Source organism: Equus quagga, chromosome 14 (assembly GCF_021613505.1).
Source record: "Equus quagga isolate Etosha38 chromosome 14, UCLA_HA_Equagga_1.0, whole genome shotgun sequence".
NCBI lineage: Eukaryota > Metazoa > Chordata > Mammalia > Perissodactyla > Equidae > Equus > Equus quagga.
Window position 1 is genome coordinate 23,653,946 of NC_060280.1, and position 16,900 is coordinate 23,670,845.

Here is a 16,900-nt window from a genome sequence, read left to right on the forward strand (position 1 = left end):
CAGAGCAGAGGGCTCTGTGCAGATCTGGGGGAGAGGTATTGAGGGCTTGCATACACTTTGAGAAATCTTCTGTTCACTCCTCTTGGTGGCACATAGGGTGGGTGGGAGGTGGAAGTTATTTCACCTAGTTTAATTTTTTATGTTATTCTTGCAATAAAAGATTAAGCTCATGTATCAAGGTCCTAAAATCCTACAGATTGTTATATATTCTAGTAACTATTCCAATTACTTAAGTTTTTCACTTTCTATATTTAGGATCATCTGCAAACTTACTTCTACTGCCACCCTCTGCCCTCACCTGTCATATTATAGAAGTTCTCAGTTATCAATCCTTTAATTCATTTGACAAGTATTTATAGAGTTCTGGCTTTCTGCCAAGTACTCTTCTAGATGTGGGCATGCAAAAGGGATTGAGTCTAAGTCACCAACTTCACAGAGCTTAAATTCTAGTAATGCCAGTATTTTGCTTCTTGATCTCATATAATGTTTCTACTGTCATAGTAAGCCGTCCAGTTTTTAGCAGTCTTTGTAAGGCAACTTTCTAAAAGATGCTTTGGTGTTCTAAATATATTATTGATTCAGAACGTCCCTGGTCAATATACTTATCATCATTGGCAAAGATTATTGTCCATCTAGGTCACTGCTTCTGCTGCAACCACTCCCATTACTATGACCACAATTGATGCAGTCATCTTCGCCTTTTGTGTGCTTAGTAATATTTTTTGTTTAATAAGCACTTTCATGTATATTTTGTAAGTTTATCTTCACCATAACTCTCTGAGGCTCTCTCTTCTTTCCCTTTTGAACCTATCTTTTCCTTTTCAGACATTCAATTCCCTGGGTAAACTGTGGTGAGCTTCTTCCAGGGAATGCCTTTCATCTTTTGCAGCAGAATTGAATAACTTCTTTATCTACGTTCCTGGGCTTCCCATCTCTCAACCTTTCTGTACCTCCCTTTCAGATATGCTTCCCCCACTAGGATGATTGTACTCAACACAAGAGGTTTCTATTCTGAAATGACAAAAGAGAAGGATGTAGTGAAGGAAAGACTTCATTTGAGCCAGCTAATGAGAGTTACCATTAGTATTTTCCCTTGTGTTTGCATATAATATTCTTTATTCATATGTTGTATCTGCATAAGCATTCCTGTGTTTGTTGGTATCAGTTTGTTTATTTAGCACTGTGAGTATTTTGCTGTGTGCTTTTGTGTTAGTGACTGAAGTGTGGGTATGAATCCAGCTTATTCTCAACACAATTCCTACCTCTTTTTGTTGCTACATGGCTTGGAGATGGCCGTATCTACAGAGACTTTGATTGAGTCCCTGGAGCTAGATCATCCCACGAATCACTTGAGTTACCGTCATTGTGAACCCTCATCCAGCAGAACCAAAAGTTGACTCACCTACCTCTGCCCAGCATCTGAGAAATTGCTTGCGAAGAACTGCATGCCACAGACTGAAACCTGTTTATGACTGAGTTCTCAATAGCCAGGGCCAAGGAGTTATACAAGAACTCTAGTCCCCTGGGAAAGGCCTTTCACAATGGGCTGTGTACCTGGATCTGGAGTATGGGACAGAAAATTTCTGTATCTCTGAGGATAAAACTCTGTTCTTTCCAGTCAGCTATAACTTCTGGTCACAGATGACCTGAAATCTGCTTCCTACAAAAAGTACCCTCCCAAAAGAGGTCGTAAGAGTCTAGACGGGCACAGGAATGATGGCCTCCTACCAACACTTTAAATATCACTGTGGTCCCAGGTGAGCCATTACTTTAGGCATACAGTCAGTGAAGGCAAGGAGAGAGCTGCAGGGGAAAAACTGTGGGGAAAAACCCAGTATTTCCTCAAAGTCAGCTGAGAAATATATGGACATTTAGTAAAAGGTAAAGCCAGAATTCTAACATAAGTTTCCAAACCCTGAGCTATATCTGTTTTAAGAATTTCATTGCATGATTTTTGTGAGAGTATAGTACCTCTGACATTTTATATAGTATTAATAGAAACATGAAAATAAAAATATATTTATAAAGGAAAGCAGCTTATCATACAGATTAAGAACATGACCTTTTCGTCCACCTGTTTATTCTGTGACCTTGGTCAATTTAATTTGCCATTTTAAGCCTTGGTTTTCTCACAGGGAAAATAAGAAAACATTGTTTTGACTTGTAGGCTTGTTGTAATGATATAGTAGGATAATGCCTAGAGAGGGCTCAGCAACTGTTTATCAGAATTTGATTCATAAATAAACACTGGCTATTTTTATAATTCTTCTATGGAATCTCTGAAGTCAACATTTTGGAGTCAGAAAACTTACATATCAATCCTTTTTCTGTGATTCAGTAGCTGAGGCATTGTGAACACATTTCTTAACCTCTCTGAGCCTCTTTTTTTCCCTCTTATAGATTCATGGGGTGATGAAAGTGACAATTTACATTTCTGGTGGTTTTTCTCTGAATGAAGTGAGATGATGAATCTGACTAGAATAGTAGTGTTTGACAATAGATCCAAGATATTATTAAAATGAGTATTATCCTTACTTCTTATTTGAAATATATAGAGGTATTTTCACGTTGAATTTGAATGGAAAAACTGCAGTTATCTTTCAGTTCACTATATTGCTCTTATAAACAACTCATTTATTTGTTCAATAAATGTATTTAGTTTGAATGCTAGATGTAAGTGATGCTCATATGTCAAACAAACATTCCTTGATTCAACCTACATTTACTAAGCTCCTCTTATGAGGTAGACGACACACTAATTAGGTGTTCAATAAACATAAGCTAAATCAATAGCAGTTTGCTTGTCATTTGAGCCGTTTACATATGTAATGGTCAAGCCAACTACGTTTCTTGAACAAATAACAGAAGATCCCATGTGAGCTATCAGGCTAACTAATTATCTGCAAATTTCAAGGTAGTTTACATATGGTTTTACTTATATAACTCCAATGTTAATAATCATCTTCTCTTCAGGGAGCCCTGATTTCTTTTGTGATAAAAGAATGTAAAGGAAACTAAGTTGGCGACTCTTTTTGATCATTTACAATATTCTCTACAAAATGTGACATATCTGGCTGTGCATTTTCCTATCAACGTTTTTGAATTTCTATACTAGCTAAAGCTTTAGAAAGCTCAATGTTTTCTTCAATACCCAAGAGTTTTATAAAACATATAAAAGAATATTTCTGTAATATCAGCTTTTTAAAATCCCACTTTGGGCCTTAGATAGAGATTACTCTGAAGTTATAGAGAATATGTAGACCTACAGGTGTAAAACATGGTGATTACATGATTAATTCATTCCTCCTTTTTTCAAATTTTAATCCTCAAGGTAAACATATCAGATTTGACTTCAAAGTGTATTAGTCCACATGCTTTTTTAAAATCAACATTATTTTGGATAACTCTTGGTCTGTCTAAAAGGATAAAAAGAAATTCAAATCTCTTCTAATGGGACTCTGAGAACAAAAATAGAGACAATATCTAATATTGCAGATATAATCCTGAAAAAATTAGTGTAGAATGGTTATTGAGAGGAGAATATATAAAAATGCTGGGCTTCAAGTTTTTGTTCAGAATTTTTCTCTAACTCTTCATCTATGTGGGCCAATGTGTTGGAATCTCCTCTTTGCCTCTCCAGGACCACTGCATACTCTGTATCCTGGAGGACTCACAAGTATGTGCTGCATCGATAGCCTCCCTTGTCTTTTGTATCTGGTTGGGTTTAGAAAATAGAAAGCACTAACAGGAGGGTAAAAGAGGAGATATATCAGAATATTTATTCTGGTTTCCACCTGTTCTCTCCTTGCAGTGACCTGCAGGTCATCATGGGCTAGAGGAGTCCCTCAAAATAAATCCCAACTCCTGTCAGGTAGGTTTCTTCACATTGCTCTCTGTGTCTCTAGATTCCAGGAAGCACTTCTTTTTGGGACAAGAAGTTGTAAATATCCCTCACATTTACTGTTCCTATTCTCCCTTGTGGTTTTCCAACCTGTGCCTACAGTTTGCCATAGTTTAAGGGGCCCGACTTGAGTCTGCCAAACTATTTTTTTCCAAAAGTTTGACTAATATATCCAATAAGTAGCTTTACCTTTTCTGGAGATTCCTTTATTTAAAGTTAATTTTACTACATATAATATATGATATATAACAGATGTACGTAGATATATATAATTTTACTGGCTTTATTGTTTTACTTTTGACATAGGCAGTTTTACATTTGAACTCCAATTTCTCAAAGGCTTTTGAGCTATGAACAGATATATCTCAAAGTAGCTAATTTTGTACTTGTTGGAAAAGACTAAAACATACTTCACAAAAGATGATTTAGAAATGGCCAGTAAGTGCTGAAAGTATGATCAACGTTATGAGTCATTAGGGAAAGGAAAATTAAACTGCAATGAGATACTGACTGTCACTCACTAAGGAGCTAAAATTCAAAAGACCAAAAAGATCAAATGTTGATGAGAATGTGGAGCAATCAGATCTCTCATGCTTGTAAGTAGGAGTATAAAATTGTGAAATCACTTTGGAAAGCTGTTGAGAATTTTCTTCAAACGTGGAACCTGGAAAATAGAAGGGTCTCCAAGCATCTGGAATTTTTACAAGTGTTTTTTTGGGCCATGGTGATATCATGCCGCTAACTAAATATTATGAGTTACGGATCAATGAGCCAACTGAGTGGATCAACACTGGAACAGATTTGAGAAGATAGTGTATCTGGGTTAAATTTCATGAAAGTTTATGTTTTTAAATAAACTGAGTTATGTCTATTCCCAAAGTGCTGGTGGATAACATAAAGGTAAAGATAAACATCACTAATATTCAATGAGCTAGACTGATTTCTATATTGTGTAAAGTACCTGTGATGCATAAAGCATTCCCAAGGAGAGGAGGTCTTTTCAGTTAGCCATTTCCCTTTGTCCAGTTGCATGGGGGTGGGTGAAGAGAGTGGGCCGCAAAGGTAGCTTTGCTTTATCTGTCAACCCTAAAGGACTTAGAATAAAAATGAAACATCTGGCTACTACCATCTAATATAATAAATATTTAAAAGAGAGCTCAGGTGATTAAATTTGGGTAGTGTATGGATATATCTTCTGACTCTTTCTATAGAACTATTATTTCTGTACAAATATTTTTACAACCCGCTCTTGGATCTGCTTGGTCCTGACTCCATAGATAATTGGATTAAGGGCAGGTGGGACAACCATGTATAGATTAACCAAAAGAATGTGGATGTAGTGGGGAATGTTCTGACCAAAGCGATGTGTCATAAAAGAAAAAAATGCTGGTGTGTAAAAGCACAGCATGACGCAGACATGAGAACCACAGGTATTGAGAGCCTTTAGTAGGGCATCCTGAGAGGGAAGGCGAAACACAGCTTGAAGGATAAGCACATAGGAAGATGCAATCAGGAGCACATCCACAATGATATTGGAAATCACCATGAGCCCATAGATAATGTTGACCTTGATGGGTGCACAGGCCAACCGGGCAAGACCCATGTGCTCACAGTACGTGTGAGGGATGATGTGATGCCCACAGAAGGGCAGCCTCAGAATGAGAAACACGAAAGGAGTCACAAGAATTAAATTTCTTCCAATAACAACAGACGCTAGGATGCTGATGGTTTTATTGGTGAGGGTCATGGTGTACTGAAGAGGGTTGCAGATGGCAACAAAATGGTCATAAGCCATGGCTACCAGTAGAACAGTCTCCATGCCTGTAAACATATGGATAAAGAACATCTGAGCAAGGCAGCCCCCAAAGCTGATCTCTTGAAGTCTGAACCAGAAGATGCCCAGCATTTTGGGGATGGTGGAGGTGGACAGACCCAGGTCAATCATAGACAACATGGCCAAGAAGTAGAACATGGGCTGGTGGAGACTGTGCTCAGTCTTGATCACAAAGAGAATAGTGATGTTCCCCACAAGAGCAGTAAGGTACACAATACAGAATGGGAAAGCAATCCAGATATGTACAGTTTCCAGTCCTGGTATTCCTAGCAGGAGAAAGAAGGGGGGATGAAACTGGGTGTCATTGATAGCAGGCATTCTTCTAGCTAATGTCATTCAATTACTGTGAAGGAGGAGGGATCTCACTTTCTTTAAGATCTTTTCTTATCAAGGTCCTGGAAAGATGGAAAGACTTCTAATCAGTACACTGAAGGTATTGGCAGAAGCAACTAATTTACAAACATTAGAGATTCTCTTCTTTCCAGGGGGTATTTGAGCTACCCTCTCAATATACTTTATTGTTCTGAGATTCATTATAGATAATATTGTCTGTAGCATTATTTTTGTAATATATGAGATATTTGAAGGAACTGACAATATTTCATAGAGTAGTGTATACTTACACGTTATGGCATTCCTCTTCATTCCTTTTCAAGATAGCCCCTTGATTACTTTTGGGTAATTACCGTACTGAGTGCTCCTCAATGGGTACTCTCAGGATTTCCCAAGACCCTTTTAGGGAGTCCAAAAGGCCAAAATTATTTTCATAATTATAGACTTTATTAGCTCTTTTCCCTCTCATTTTCTTATGTGTATATAGTGGAATTTTTCAGAGGCTATATAAGAGGTGTAGATAGATAGATAAAATGCAGACATAAATATGAGAATCCACCTCTTCTATTAAATCTGAAATTAAGGATATTTCTGAATGTCAAATAACACCATTCTTATCACTCTTTTTATATAAACTACAGTACTTTAAAATAAAGTATGTAATTTAAGTTTATCATAATGAGTTTATTGCTATTTTGAAGTTTATTTAAAAATTCTATTTTAGTATATAATGTGGTAAATATGATATATATAATTCACACAGACCAAAGCTCTTTCAGTTCCTTAATAACTTTTTAGAAATGCCAAATTTCTAAGTCCAAATGAGAACTGCTGATTTATGCTACTGTCTATGTTTTGATATGATAAAAATCTAAGGATTTTCCTCATGAGTCTAATACAGTAACATGATGTAAAGGAGGTTAATTGGATGGTCTCTCTTTGAATTTTCCCCATTCTAAGTCCATTTATGATCTCTGACCAGGCTGCTTCTACTATGAGGTGATTGCTATATTTGATGCTTCCTAATCCTATGAGATTGCCTTAGTTTCTGATCCCATATCTCCAGCCTCCTGTTTATTCTGTGATGTCTTCATGTCCTTCCAATAAATTGCCTTTTGATTATCAGCCATATTATCTTCTTGACTAACTATAACACCAATAAATATATGCAAAATCATACTCATGTTCTAAAAATTTGCCTAGCTTCAGGTATGAACAGATCGAATATCTAGCAAATTTAAGTGACAGTGAAACTAAAGTGTTGTTAGCGAGTCTTACTTGATCACTTAAAAGTAATAAAATTACTTTCCTAACTCTGTGTCTTTAGGACATTATACAGTTCTGTGACAATTAACATAATCTGTATTGTTTAGTATTTAATTATGTATCAACCTTATCTCTAGCAAGAGAATAGCTTCAACTGAGGGCAGAGAACTAGAAGTATTCATTTTAATATCCCTAACACTGACATATGAGTGTTTGGTTCCAGTTGTTTACCATTTAGTTTTTGAAGGGAAACAGGATTTTGGATTTATATTAAATGTGCCTTCGTGTGTGTGTATATGTGTATGTAAAAGGAGAGAAGAAGAGTTTATGGTTAATTTGTATGTGGCCTAATTTATCAGTTGTCCAGTAATTTTGCCAGGTAGTTCTTGCTCAGTAGAAATACCCAGGCAATGGAGTTAATAATCCCCTTTTTTGTATGAGAAGAAAAAGAGCATCTTGATTCCAGAGAAGCTGGGGAGAAAATTGTCTGTGTGTAGAAAGAGCACAACATTTGCCAATGTTGAGGGGAAGATACCAGGCTGAGAAATCAGAGTTTGTGGAACTTGGAAGAGTCTGAGGAAATAGCTTGGATGACACATCATGAGATTTACAGTCCACATCTTTAGGGCAGCTGCTTCTCAACATGGCACTTTATCAGCTGAGGGGAAAGTTTCCAGGGTAGTGGCAAAGGAGACTCTTTTCAAACAGTAGAGTTTAAATTCAACAAGACATCCTCCCTCTCACTATTTAGGTCAGGGGCTTGCCTTCTTTCTGCTGCAGCTGTGTGCCCCAAGCAGTGGCAGACAATGTGGGGCCCATAAGCTCAAGGATCATTCTTGGACATCAGGGTGATAAGTTCGTCTTTTTTTAGATATGCACATCGATGAAGAGTCCAGCCCAAGTCCATTTCAAAAGCTCAATTGATGATAATCAGAGATCTTTCCCCCTTAGTGCCCACCAACACTCAATTTGTTGAAGTAGTGATTTTTCTTTTACCCTGATGTCTCCTTTTCTCACTGACTTTAATATTAGAATGTTATAGATGATTTATATGCATTTTGAAGCTGTTCAAACATAACTTGAAATCTTGCCATGCCATCTACTTGCTGGATAACCTTGGAAAAATATCTTTACTTTCTAAGTCAGTTTGTCCTATAAAATTGGGTTAATACATTCTATCTAATGTGACTTGTTTTAAGGACAAAAAAGACCAATGCATGTAAAGGACTAGCTCATAGGGTATACTCAATAAATGGTAGTTATTTACATTATTAGTTCTTCCCCAAATTTTATTTTTCTTTTAATGTTAAACCGCTAAAAATCTCACCTTTTAGCACAGATTAATACTTTATTTTAAAGAGAGGCTATTATTTATAAATAACTCATGGTGGCGTTAACGTGAGATAAAGGAGTCACAGAGGGAGAGATGACAGAATATTCCGAACTCCATGAGTAGCACAGGGCCTCACATTTAGACTTAATTCAAGAATTCTATGGATGCATACATCAACCAATGAAGCTCAGTTTGAAAGTAAACCACCTTCTCCTTTCATTCTTACGGATTTCTCCAGCTTGATATGATCAAGCAATTGATGGGGGTGGGTAAATTCTTTCAGGCCCTGTCGTGAGTGAGTCGTGAAGCATAAGACTCGAGGATGGCACAGGATATGACTGATCTAGCAAGGGTACTGGGCTTCCAGTAAAAAAGACTTGGATATTTTTCCATAAAGTAATAGGTACACAGGGGGCCAAGGTAGAATTGATGACCTCTAAATTCACTAGGATTATGCAGGAGAAAAAAATGAGATAAGAGTACATACCAAATGTATAGTACCTACATCACTTTATTTGGGTTTTTACATCAGTCACACCTTTACCTCCAACTTCACACATATGACAGTGACCTGCAATAGCCTCCTTCTGCCTTAGATGAGCCAGAGCAGGCCTAGTTGCTGTGTCTGGTTCCCTGTCAACAATTTGTTTGCCCAAATAATCTTCATTCTTTGGTGACAGTATCTATGGTTACTCTACTTTAAGACTGTATTCGTGGCTTTCTAGCAGTGAGGAGTGTACTATGCGAGCTGTGTGTGTGGGGGGGGGGGATGTGGAAGAGAGAGGGAGAGACAGAGAAACATTTTGCATTATTACTTGCTGATATCACTGTGCTCACCTCCTGATGTCTGTTCCAATCCCATGTTCTCTGTCGTGTTCTTTTGTGAAGAGAATGCAGAATGGTGCTTTGGATTACTTCTCAGCAAAGGGAGGCTATGTCCCCTTCTATCCTCATTTGCCTCCTCTCTTCCTCTCTATGTATTTCATCTCTCTTGTCCAAGTATCCTTACCTCTCTAATATTTCCTTTTCTATCCCTCACTTGGAGCAATATCACAGCATAAGCTGAGGGGTTTAAGAATAGTGATCGAAGCCCCTTCAAACCTCCAGGTCTGAAGTCCGTCCTGTCACATGAAGGCAATCTTTATAGTCAGTGAGAACATCCCTAAGTCTAGGTATGTCCCAGAATCCCTGAGCTTAGCCTTCAGAGTCCTCTGGGCATAAACATGGGCTCATGACTCATTAACTCCATCTAACTCTTTGTTCTTCCCTACTGCATGTGCAGAGAAACATCAAGATAACAGCTGTAACTCCTTAGCTCAGGTGAGGGAAGGTCTCATGAGCTGTTAGGATGGGAAGCATCCTGAAAGGAGAGGAATCTATATGTGGGATGATATCGTCTTTGTCCGCTTCAGACGCCACAGAAGTATTTTTACACCATTAAGTCTTCAAAGTGTGACTTCTTAGGAAACTGTCCTTAGCAGCTCTTCCTCTTTGTTTAATATAAATGTGTGAATCCTAATGTATTTGGTGTTGTCACAGCTGTAGTTTCAAAAGATGAAGACCTCTGAAATAGACACATTAGACTCCTCAAATAGAGAATAGGCAGCAACTGTGTTTGCAAAGTGTTGATACCTGTAGAAAATAGTAGCAACTTTCTTACAACCCAGCAAGATTTCCCTTCCCAGTCTATAAGTAAAGGTAAACAGGTAAAGGCTTTGGAAGGGGCTTTTATGTGTTTAGCTCCTTTGGCAGGTGAAGAAAACTCCACATTCTCCTGAGAAAACAGAATCTAGCTAGAGCTCAAGGTCTAAAGTTTTCTTAGAGTCTCCCTTCCTGGATGATGATAGAGTAGACCTGATAGTACCTGGATATGTGATAGGTCGTAGTTTTCCTGAGTACAGATAGAAAAAGACTGAAGGACAATTGACTACATTAGACATCTATTTTTTAGTTTTTATCTTCTAAGTTCAGACAATTTTGAGTTGTTATGAGACAGAAGATAATGTTTCTGTGGTCCAAAAGAGATTGTGGTTAGATCGAATACGTTCTTGTTTTTGTTACTTCTCTTTTTGATTAATGAGAAGCTTACTCCTTAGTCTCCAGTCACTCCCTTGTGGTGTCTATCTTTGCCAGTTTTTCAACATTTATCCTCCCAAATCAAGCCTATTACAATCCCATCTCTTCTTAAAATTCCTTCCAATGACCTGCATTTTTCCATTGTATGTTATAGGCTTTATATAATGAAGTACAAACATCATTGATGTCAAAGTCCTTCGGTCAATACCCAGTCAACATTTTAAACTAATTCTACTTCATGACTCTTCAAAACATTACACTGTCTTTGGTGATCAAAAGTTCTACTTATGAAATAACTACTGCTCCTTTCTACTTTCCTTCAGCTCTTACTCAATTACTGTGTCCTCCATGACGGTCATCGGTATGAACCATCCAGATATGATCTCTGTGGCTCCTGTATTTGCATGTCAGTATGTACTGCTATTATAACATACAGATTTCATTTTTTTCTTTAGAGGGGAAGAAGATTCACCCTGACCTAATGTCTGTTGCCAATCTCCCCCTTTTTTTTTTTTTTTTTGCTCAAGGAAGATTAGCACTGAGCTAACATCTGTGCCAACCCTCCTCCACTTTGCACGTAGCATGCCTTGACAAAATGGCTGAAGAGTGGAGCAGATCCCCACCCAGGATCTGAACCCACAAACCCAGGCCACCAAAGCATAGTGCACGGAACTTTAAACACTCAGCCATGGGTCCGACAACATATTTTTTCTTTTTTTTGCATTGGTTTAGTGATTCCTCATTTTTTTATTGTGGTAGAATACACTTAACATAAAATTTGCTATCCTAACCATTTTTAAGTGTACATTTCAGTAGTATACAGTATATTCATATTGGTGTGCAACCATTACCACCATCCATCTCCAGAACTTTTTCATTGTGCAAAAACTGAAACTCTGTACCCATTAAACAATAATTCCCCATTATCCCCTCCCCCCGTACCCTGGCAACTACCATTAACTTTTTATTTTTTTATCTCCCTTTTTACCCCCATGCCCCAGCCTCTGGCTGCCACCATTCTACTCTCTGTTTCTGAGTTTGGCTTTTTATTTTAAGACTTCACATAAAACTGAGATCATGCAATCTTTGTCTTTATGTGACTAGCTTATTCCATTTAGCATAATGTCCTCAGGTTCATCCATGTAGTTGCAATGGCAGGATTTCCTTATTTTTAAGGCTGAATAATATTCCATTGTATATATAGACAAATTTTATTTATACCTATTGAATTTTTCAATTCAGTGAGTATATTCTTAGCTCAAAGATTTCTATTTGGTTGATTTTTATAGTATCTATTCCTTTGTTAGACTCGTTTTGCTCATGTATTGTTTTCCTGATTACACTTTGTTGTGTATCTGTTTTCTCTTGTATTGCATTGAGTTTCTTTAAGATGATTATTTTGAATTCTTTGTCAAATAGTTCATGGATCTCCATTTCTTTAGGATCAGTTACTGGAACTTTATTAGTTACCTTTGTTGGTGTCATGTTTGTCTGATTCTTTGTGATCCATATAGCCTTGAGTTGGTACGTGCATCTGAAAGAATAGACACCCCTTCCAATTTTTTATTGGTTTTGGCAGGTGAAGTCCTTCTAATGTAGGGTTCTCAGACTGATGGGGCTAACTCTGAGATCATGGTTGAGAAGAGTTGGCTCTTACCTGGTCTGCAGTCAGGTCCACACTTGGCAGGTCTGTTACTAGAGTTGCAGATGGGTGTGGCTTCCACTCCCTGAGTGTGCTCCAATTGGATCGCTAGGTTGGTCTCTATTTGCGCAAAACTGTCTCTGGTCTGTGATAGAGTGGAACTGAAATCAGGTCATGGGACAGCTTCAGGGATCATAATCAGGTCTGATATTGGTGTGCCTATTAAAGGAGTCACAGACAGGCATGGCTCCTCCTGGATCATTTAGAAGAAGTGGATAGTGCCAGGACCACACAAAAGTGGAACTGGAGTTGAGTTCACAGGGGACAGGGCTGCTTCCAGTATACAACCAGGACCATGGTCAGCAGGCCTGCCATTGGTGTGTGGGCTGGCCTTCTCAAAGCAGCCCTCTGATTCATGGGCTCTACCTGGTTTTACAACCTCCTACTTAGAGTCAAAAGCTCCCACGAAGGCATTTTCCTTTAGCTAACATCTGTGGCAAGTCTTGCTCATTTTTTGTGTGTGAGCCACCACCACAGCATGGCCCCTGACAGAGGAGCAATGTTGGTCCATGCCCAGGAACTGAACTTAGGCTTCAGGAGTGGAGCAAGACAAAATTAACCACTAGGCCACTGGGACTGGCCCTCTATTGATTTTTAACTAACAGCCTGGGGAAAAAAGCTATTCACAGTGAGTCAGATTTAAGTTAGTTCATATAAAGATGCTCCCTGTGAGAAAGAATTTCCTGGGAGCTATGAGACAGGTCAAAGAAGAACAGTTCTCTGGAAATGGATCTCCAAGACACTATTAGTCCTCATCTGAGGGGAACTGGGGTTATAAGAAAAGTATAAACACCTTCTACTCAGCATAATAAATGGCATGCCCCCACAATATGCCAAGGGATATTTCTTAGAGATTTAGAGATGAAGGTAAGTCATATTATGCTTGGACTGTGAAAAATAACAAAAGGGATAGGGAAAAAGCTTATGCCAAGACAGTACAGAGGGATAGAGGAAAAGTAAAAGTAATGAAAACAAGATGAAGAGAGAATGCACACTCATACTCAAAACCTCCTGAGACTGCACTTCTATCTACATGTACTTATATCTATGACCATGCAAAATCTCACATGCAAAACTAAATAGTGAAAGCTGATGTGGAAGGAGATGCACGAATATATCCTGTATCAATTTACCCATTGTTTCTGACCCTGTGTACAGGTGTGCAAATGCGAATAACAAGATGGCAAGGATTAGCTTTCTCTATTTTCTAGAGCTATGTCAGCTACAATAAAGGTTATCAATAAATGCTTTTGAGTTCATGAATTCATGAATAAATGAATCATGAAGCATGGCCCCAAGGGATAGATTTTTGTGAAAATAGGACCTAGTGCTATGGTGATGAGGTATCTGAGAAAGGAAATAAGGTTGCGTGATAGCATGATGGCCATGAAACTGCAAGATTAGGCAAGAATGAGAAAAAGGTGTACATTATCTCTTCTCCTTATGCTCATCAGTTCCAGGATATAGGTATGTAGGTATTTTGGGTGTGCTGGAGTATGGTTGGATAGGGTAGAGTAAGAAGATGCCACATCAAGGAAAAGGCTGCTGGATATGTGTATATAATCCCATGTAGTACTTTAGGGTTAGGAGGTCAAAGGACGGGCTGGGACTTATTTTTATTTCTGAACCCAGCAGAGATTGGAAGATATATGACTATGTGTTGGAATAATAGGACCGCATACATTATAGGATGATTAAGGATTGGTTTCTTTGATCAATATTTATGGACTAAAAATGAGATATTCTCAAAGAGGAGGGAAGCACCAATTTTCAAGCCCTCCTAGAAAATCCAGTGAAATAAGTGGGATAAGGTGATTTTCTTGGTATAAAGTCATATTTTGTTTTTTTCACTTTCTGCTCTGTGGAGCACCTAAGAGTGATCCAGACATCAGACAAGAGTCTTGTCATCAATCTACTGATGTTTTGGATACGGTCATTGAGAGGATGACAGATTCCTTTTTTGTGTCCTGACTGACCACTGTGCTTTTGTTTTCACTTTGCCCTTGCTCTTCTGTCCATCTGGAGTGAAATGTATTTCTTTCTTTAGCTAAATAATTGTTCTGCTGAGTCACAAAAAAATTCTGTGACTCAAGGAATTTTTCTTGAGTCACCTTTATCCCTAAAACATTCTGTGCATACTTCTAACATAGCACTTGTAAAACAAATTTAAAACTTAATCTTTGGTATTTTATCTTCCTTACTACTCAGTGGTATCCTTGAGTGTATGTGACTAGTTTTTTTTTAATTTTTTTAATTGCAGTAACATTGGAGTATAACATTATATAGCTTTCCGATGTGCATCATATTTCGAATTCTGTGTAGATTACATTATGTTCACCACCCAAAAACTAATTATAGTCCATCCCCTCACGTGTGAGCCTAATCAACCCTTTTGCCCTCCCCCCTTCCCCTATGGTAACCACCAATCCAAGCTCCAATGTTCCATGTTTGTTTCTTGTTTCTTTTATCTTCTACTTATGAATGACATCGTACAGTATTGGACTTTCTCCCTCTGACTTATTTCACTCAGCATAATATCCTCAAGATCCATCCATGTTGTCACAATTGGCTGGATTTCATCATTTCTTATGGCTGAGTAGCATTCCATAATGTATAAATACCACATCTTCTTTATCCATTTGTCCCTTGATGGGCACTTAGGTTGCTTCCAAGACTTGGCTATCGTGTATAATGCTGCTATGAACATAGTTTTATTCAAACTTGTATTCAAATTGCCTATTGACACTTGTACATGGATGATCTCTTAAATAGTTGGTGGAACACATTGTGAAGAGTACCTCTCCACTTACTTTGTATATTCTCCACAAATGAATGACAGGAAACTATTTCTGATAGTTTCATATTACAACCTTGAGAACCTCAGCTGTCTCCTCCCCAGGTCAATGGAGTCCAACTTTAACAACCCCCCACACATAAACCCAACACAAACATAAAGGCATATACATAGTATATATACTTCTTGAAAAATTTCCCAAATTATCAAATTATCTCTCACTTTTGCTATTCTTCATAGGTTTCAAATGGGCACAGTCAGCAAGTAGGTTGTAATTACCCTCATATTCTTTTATTTTTTATGGGTGCCTCTCAACTCAGACATCCCCCAACAGCAAAGTCTTCCTAAATCTTTTTGTTTTATTTTATTTAGTCACATTGATTTATAACATACAAATTTCATGTGTACATCATTATATTTCAACTTCTGTATAGATTGCATTGCATTCACCACCAAAAGTTCAGTTTCTGTTCATCACAAGTATTCCTAAATTTGAGTCAAAGCTTTCTGCACAATTGCACACGTCACATTCAATCACTTTCACATTTTCTGTATGATTAGTTTTTCTCAAATAAATTGTGTAGCAATGAATTTCTCCCATTTGCTTCAAATTTTTTGTTAAGTATAAGTACACTCAGAATTCTCACATGTTCTGGATGAGTGCTATAAAAAATCACTTGATAATTCTTCTTTTTGATAGTTAGGTTGTTTCCATATCTTGGCTCTCATGAATAATGCTGCAATAAACATGGGAGTACAGATATCTCTATTTTCATTTCCTTTGGATATGTACTGAGACGTGGGATTGCTGGATTGTTCAGTAGTTCTATTTTTAATTTTTGCTAAACCTCTGTATCTTAATAATTTTTACATAGAAGGTGAGAGGAATGGAATGGAGGCTAAAGCTAGATTTGATAAAATAGCCATAGTCGCTCTTGTTAGCCAGAATAAGGACAACTTTTTGGGGTAGAAGGACAGTATGTTTGTTTTTGTATCTGCTGAGACATTAATTTGAAGGTGTATTGTTTTTATTTCACTCCATCATCACTGACAGAAAGTGATCTTGTCTGATGTTTGTATTTTGTGAAATTGTTCATGTTAAGTGGGCATTATCATGGTCAAGATGTCAGTGCCAGGTCGGCTGATAGAGCTACTTTTTTCTTTCTCAGACGAAAACCACTCTCCCATGATTCAAGACACAGTGTATAATCTTTCTGTCATTTCCTCAAATAATATGTTTGTATTTTACTTTGAAGTTTGTGCCACCCTCCAACTCCTTTCTAAAGGAGATTGAATTAGAAAGCCTGGAAGTCTTATGATTATCTGAATTTCTGTAGTTCTAAAGTTAGCACCATGTAACTTAAAACAGTTATTTACATATTTATAAGTGGTTAGTATTATCTATGCAAGCAGAACATCAGTTGCTTGGGGGAAAGATTTACAAATGAAAACATATCTCAGCACATACCTAATCTTAAATAAGTGCTCAATAGCTTGCCTGACTTCTGGAGTAGTAAATGATATTTTCTTAAAAAAAAAGGCACAATCATTAGAGGATTGAATGGTCCTGGGTAACAAGATGGGGAAATTGCTAGTTGACTCAGATATTGTACTTGTGGGACTGATGGCAAGAGGATAATTAGAAATGGTGGGTTGTTAGA

The 16,900-nt window shown here is 37.6% G+C and overlaps 1 protein-coding gene across 1 annotated transcript; it reads right to left on the reverse strand.

Annotated features, from left to right (window-relative positions):
- Positions 1-5,117: 5,117 nt before the first annotated feature.
- LOC124225310 (olfactory receptor 52E4) lies at positions 5,118-6,059 on the reverse strand. The gene has a single exon (XM_046637908.1). It carries the CDS (start codon positions 6,051-6,053, stop codon positions 5,118-5,120), a length of 936 nt encoding a protein of 311 aa, XP_046493864.1. The 5' UTR covers positions 6,054-6,059.
- Between the last annotated feature and the right edge of the window lie 10,841 nt (positions 6,060-16,900).

Coding starts and splice junctions, on each gene's coding strand:
- LOC124225310 (XM_046637908.1), bottom strand. CDS start 6,053: ATGCCTGCTATCAATGACACCCAGTTTCATCCCCCCTTCTTTCTCCTG.